Here is a 6,605-nt window from a genome sequence, read left to right as displayed (position 1 = left end):
ATGACGCGGCCGTATGGGTTGAAAATGTTCCAGCTTGAGCAAAAGTTTCCCACAAATCCTTTTGCTTTTTGAGTCTGCATCATGATCATACAGACAGGAGAGGAAAAAAGAGAAACTGGAGGGAAACAACAGAGTTGCTGAACTGTCTGTTGCTAGCTAGCTTACCGCTAACATCTGTACAGTTGGTAAAAAACTGAAGCAAAAATTTGTGGTCAAGAATCCAAATGCAACCAGCTGTTTTACTTTCTTTACCATCTTTTTTTTGTTTTTTAATGTGCTGAGAGAGTCAAAGATGGAGGTTTTCCTTTTAGTTGTTACACAGTTCAGAACGTAAGTTAGCTGTGAGGCCGTTTCATTCATCCCAACTGTACTTTGTTGCAGTTATTAGACTCTGAAGATGCCTTGTGAGTGTTGAGAATAGCAACCCTCAGGTTTAACATTGTTTAACCAGCTTTAATTATCCAAATCATATTGTGATGTGTTGTACGGCTATTTTATTTATGCTGTATAAAATGTTAGTCCTTGTTTGACCTTGAAGATGGCCGAGTAGCCTGTAACCTACCACCACTTCAGGCTGCATAATGTTTTTATAAATATAATTTTAAATATGAAATAAATCCAATAATCATTTCCTGTCCTGATCCACCCAGTTATAAACTGCTGTTGATGCATTCTCGGTTTTCATAGCACCCTCATCTAGACTAGAGCAGGTTGCTGTTTCTTGACTTAATCCAAGAGGTTTGGTGATGTGATGCACTAACATGCACGCGTAGCCTGTCTGGCTAACAAAACAAAGAACAGAGAAGCTCAGATTACAGCACACACAGAGGGAGCGTGACTTCATTCTCTGCTCAGGACGTCATTAGAAAATAGCTGTTTACTGACAGCTAGTGGGGCTGAATGTTGTGTGTTGCATCTTTAAACATTTAAACACGACTGTGAGATTTCAGCTTCACGTCGTCCCTGAACGGGTCTGGAGGTTCAACTGCTGCAAGTACATTGGACAAACATACATTTATCATGTGACCCCTCTGATGGTTCAAATAATAATTCAATTACACGACGTTAACGTTTTTCTTTTTAGGATGTTTTGGTCAATGTACAGAAACAGACTCTGTATCCAGAGAGAAAGACACAGCCAGTCAGAAAGAATGAGCCTGTTTATTAGCCCTCATGTTAATCATCATCATCATCATCATCATCCATCTTCCTCTTCCTCGGCCACCGACAGTCTCGTGGCTCGGGTTCATACACAACTCTATCTGTCAATAGAATCTAATAGAAAAATCTGCAGGTTACAGTTAGGACATCTGTCCATTAGAAAAACAACAGAAACCATGAAACCAAAAGCTCCCGTCACCTCTGCAGGATGAGAGGGTCAGGACTAGGAAGATCTAAACTGGAGTGGACCGGTGTTGTCGTGTTCAATCCTAGTTCAGGGACATTGGGAGACTTGTTGTGAGCCTGGTTGACCAGTTGTTTACTGGTTTAGACCTGGTGCAGGTCCTCAACAGTCCACACCAAGCCTGGAACTGGGGTTAGACACCGAGCCACTGTCCACTCCAGTGTTTCTAATAATTTTTCGGGGAGTAAAACCCCCTCACTATAGCTCGCCTCGCCTCGGAGCCGCCACGCTAACCAGCTGTGGAACCGTTCAACGCTCATCTTGTGACGCTCTTGTAATCACATGGTCTGATTACAGACGTGTTGAAAAAATGACAAATCCCACCAACTTCTTAGCGGGGCGGTGTCCAGACAGACAGAGACACGGAGACAGACAGGAGAAGAGAGAGAGACAGTTAGCCTAGCAGTCTTGAGAGTATAACACATATTCAGCTTCTCTTTGCAAATCGGTTAGACAACATGTGAATTAAACAATATCATTTTTAACAGGATAACAAAGTACATTTTTAACTGGAGAGCACCCGCCAGAGAGTGGAAATTTACACAAACCATATTATCTTATCGACAAACTGAATATTCAAAACTGGATAAACAGATTTAAATAGACCCCTGTACAGGAGAACTCATTATTATCGTCGTCATTATTATTATCATCATCATCACACATACAAGAAGCAGAACCACTGATTCAATTTTCAACTCAACAACAGCCAGATCTCCCTAAACGCAAGACAAACCTCTCTGTGGTCCGACACGCACGACGCTCAGCTAACACACACACACACACACACACACACACACACGTACAACGTCAAGCTAACGCACACGCAACATTCAGCTAACACACTTACACACAAACATTTAGCTAAAGCGCAGACAGCTAAGGCTGGAATTACACTTCAACAAAGATACGTTGAACATTTCTGCAGATGTGTTTTTGGGACAGATGCGCACATATAAAATCTTAACAATGTGCGTCAAACTAGCTAATCAGTTAAACCAATTTCAAAATAGTAAAGAAAAAACACTTTCATGTTCGTACACGTATAAAATAGCCACCTGAACATCTGAATGATCACCGTGCACATTCAAGAAGCATGTTTCAGCCTTAACAGACACACAACATACAGCTAACACATATGCTGTTCAGCTAACATGCACCACACAGCTAACTCTCACACACTACAACCATAACACCCGGTTCAGCTAACAAACACATAGCTTAGCTAATGACACACACAGTTTTGCCAGCGCACGTAGTTTAGCTAACCTGCTCATACTACCAATACATGCTATTTAGCTAACGTCCAACTAACGCTGCATTCACGCCACAATGGCAGAAACGCAAGAATTTGGGAAAATTTTGCACATTATTCCAAGATGGTACCACAACGGTTAGCCTTGTTGTCACACCATATAAACAGATATAAAGCATGAATAAGCCATTTTAAAAATTATTCTACATATTTGCAGCAGTTTGCTAACAAGAAAAACCTGAAAACAGTGTTTGGCTCGTTTTTAGTTTGATGAATTGATTGTATTAGCTATTTTGTCACAGTTTTTTTGTTGTTTTTTTCCGCAAAGTGGATATCTTAGCTGTCCAAAATTTCTGACTCCTCCAACTTAAATTACAACTAAGAGGCAACCGGCTGTTCATAATTAGTGTGTGTCGTGTGACGTGAATGCAGTATAATGCAAAGTTAAGCTACATATGCTAACACACCACAGACCGCTAACAGAAACAGCTCAACCGCCACATTCATTCAGCTAACGAAAATTTCTACGCACCTTTAGTTAAAACACCCACCATTTGGCTCAATCGAACGCTCATACCGCTAAGCTAACATTATGCTAACATAAACACATCTTTTCACTGACAAATTGTTGAGTTAACAGGCACCGTTTAGCTAATAAACACACACACACATACACACACACAGCTAACACACAGTTGAGGTAACACACACCTTTTTGCTAACAAACATTTAGCTAACTCGCACGTCTAGCTAACGCGCCAATTTAGCTGATACATCGCTAATAGAATCGAAAACTTCATTGTTCAGCTCCTAACACTTCCTCTACAAACAAGTCGGCCAAGTAGAAATGCAGAACTAAGTTACAACAACAATAATAAAGTTTCACTCTGTAAGAAAATAGTAATTTTGCCCCTTTTTGTACTGAAAGTTGAGGCAGGGAAACATGGTGTCGGCTGGAGGTTAAATCCTGTGGAGGACACAAAGTGTTTGACCACAGAGAGATCTGGCTTTAGACAACGCAATATAAATCGTCATTTATTCATCATTACATCATAAAAACTAAAGAATCACTATAGAGATACAGGAATAAGAACTATCATCAAACCAAAAAGAAAACAATAAACGCGTCATTGCACCTCCAAGATGGCGACTAAACAGGTAAAATTAGATTGAGAACAGACCCAGCGAGCACAGATTTAGTACAAAAAACAGTTTTGTCTCTGAAGGTAAAACATTACATTTCCATCCGACGCTATTAAAATATTTCTATGCCAAAATAAAAAAAAAAAAATAACTGAGAGTCAACACACACAATCTGACGCATGCTTTAAAACATTATCATAAACAAAATAATAATAATAATAATAATATCTGATTTTCTTACTCAAGACTGCTAAGCCTTATACCGTTTTCTTATTGGAAAATAAAACTAGACAAAAATATAGATTATACTGATTTTTTTTTGTTCAAAGCCACACTGATACATCTTTAAGTTCAAGTTTGATAAAAAATAAAACAAAAAGAAAAACCAGGTCTACACCATGGAGAGACCAGAGGCTAGTCCAAAAAAATTTGCCCGACAAAATATCAACTTTGTAAGGTTAAAAAACAGAAAGAAAAGAGTTCGTGATTTTTCAGTTAATCCTTAGTTTTTCTCTACAAAAGGAAGGAGGAAGCGGCAGAGCGTTGCTAGGAAACCCCGGTTCGGTTGCCGTCGACGACCATCCGAGGTCTTCACGGGTGAGGGAGGAGCCTCTAGTGATCCTAAAGAGAGGGAATGACATCACTGTTCAATGTTCACATATTTTTAGCAGTATGGAGGTTTGTGTTTGACCAATGAGCAGCGGAGGAAAGTAACTAAGTACATTTACTCAACTACTGTACTGAAGTACAGCTTTGAGGTACTTGTACTTTACTTGAGTATTTCCATGTGATGCTACTTTCTACATTTCAGAGGGAAATATTGTACTTTCTACTCCACTACATTTATTTGACAGCTTTAGTTACTTTTCAGATGAAGATTTGACACAATGGATAATATAACAAGCTTTTAAAATACAACACATTGTTAAAGATGAAACCAGTGGTTTCCAACCTTTTTGTCTTTTGACGTCTTACAAAAAGCAGTGTGTAGTCGGGGTCACATTTCACATGTCTATGAGTTGTTAACAGCTCCACCAAATAGTGATTTTTCCCTCTAAACTTCTCACATGCTTTCATTTCAATAAATGTTCAAATGATCCAATATTTCAGCAAAAATCAAAGATTAGAGAAAAAGTCCAAAAACTGAAAACAGATTTGTGTATCAGAACTTTGTTTTTTCTTCTTTCCTCTCCCATTAATCATCTCACCACCCCTCAGATTTATCTGCTGACCCTTTGGAGGGGCCCGACCCCTAGGTTGGGAACCACTGGACTAAACTAGCTAACTGTATACTGATGCTGGCATGAGATGCATCACAGAAGTCGAGATGGGAGAAAATACATTCATGTATGACTTTCTGTAAATCAGTGGAATGATCTGATTTTTGAACATCTTTCATTTCAGCATCAAAACAGATCTACATCAAAAATAACTCAAAGATTTCTAGCAGACTGCTTCATGTTTTAATGTTTCTGGTCAGTGTGAAGCAGGCTGAGCTCAGACTGATCGTCGTTGAACTTTAAAAAGTTTTGGGACAGTCAACATTTAACGCCACTGAAGCAGGCAAACAGATCATCAAGGCTGCTGGGGTTGTTGTTCGGGAGAGGGACATATAAATATAACACAGTTCTCAACTATCTAGCTGAGAGGAAGCATGTATACTGAAAACAGCAGTGGGCCAAGGATAGAGCCTTGAGGAACACCACAGTTAAAATGGAGTAGAGCGGTTCCCTCACGACCGACCCGGGTTTCTAGACAGTGCAGGAGAACGGAGCACCAGGACTGTGCAGTGACCTCTATCAGCTGTTAGAAGTAGATCATTAGAAACCTTCATGAAGGCTGTCTCTGTGCTGTGGCGAGCTCTAAAACCTGACTGAAAACTATTACAAGTATAAATTGAAATGACTTTCTTGGGCACCTTAAATAAAACTGATCATTTAGATATTGGTCTGTAATTATTGAGTAGCGGTTGAATTTTTGCGATTGCATGTTTAAAACAAATGAGAAAATTACCAGAAGTTAGAGAACTGTTAATAATCAAGAGAATAAAATTTCCAACAGAGGGGAATAAATGAGATGTTAATGGTTTGAAACTGGGAAAGTAAAGCAATATGATTGTTGAGGTGGGTAGATTAGATTAGGATACATGTCCTCCCAATAAATCTGTCCAGTTGTTTTCAGATCTGGACCGGATGGACCACTGAGAACAGAATTACATCGAATAAGTAACTAACTATCTTTTACTGCTTTCTGGTAGTTTGTTACATTCCTCAACAGTACTGTGGGTAACTGTAGACTAAGTTAGCTTCCATTTGCGTTCCAGTTTTCTGCACTGTTGTTTCCATGATCGAGTGCGATCATTTAGCCAAGAGGAAGGTCTTTGATTTTAGCAGAATGGAAAGACAGCGACTGTTGAAAGAGGTTCATAATTCATCTGGATTCTGTGGAGATGCTGTAATGGGAAAAGACCAATTGGAAAAACCATCACTAATTTTGGCTGCAGAGTCAGCAGTGAACCAGTACTTTTAATGGACAGAAACCAGAAGAAAGTACCTCAGTTACACACTGATACACACTATTAATAATCTAATGATGTCATATATAATAATATATCAGTCAGAGGGACCAAACCACTACTTTTACTGCAATACTTTAACTACATCAAGCTCATAATACTTATGTACTTTTACTGTAATACTTTAACTACATCAAGCTCATAATACTTATGTACTTTTACTGCAATACTTTAACTACATCAAGCTCATAATACTTATGTACTTTTACTGCAATACTTTAACTACA

At 39.0% G+C, this 6,605-nt stretch overlaps 1 protein-coding gene across 3 annotated transcripts in view; it reads right to left on the bottom strand.

Moving 5' to 3' along the window:
- Positions 1–1,142: 1,142 nt before the first annotated feature.
- LOC137170926 (far upstream element-binding protein 3-like) overlaps positions 1,143–6,605 on the bottom strand; it is a 30,125-nt gene continuing 24,662 nt past the window's right edge. For all 3 annotated transcript variants that reach the window (XM_067574577.1, XM_067574596.1, XM_067574586.1), the window contains one exon: positions 1,143–4,424. In XM_067574577.1, the coding sequence (XP_067430678.1) occupies positions 4,416–4,424 (9 nt within the window). In that variant the 3' untranslated portion in view covers positions 1,143–4,415. The remainder of the gene's footprint in view (positions 4,425–6,605) is intronic.

This window comes from Thunnus thynnus, chromosome 2, assembly GCF_963924715.1.
Source record: "Thunnus thynnus chromosome 2, fThuThy2.1, whole genome shotgun sequence".
Classification (NCBI taxonomy): Eukaryota; Metazoa; Chordata; class Actinopteri; order Scombriformes; family Scombridae; genus Thunnus; species Thunnus thynnus.
This window is presented reverse-complemented; position numbering and strand designations above follow the sequence as displayed.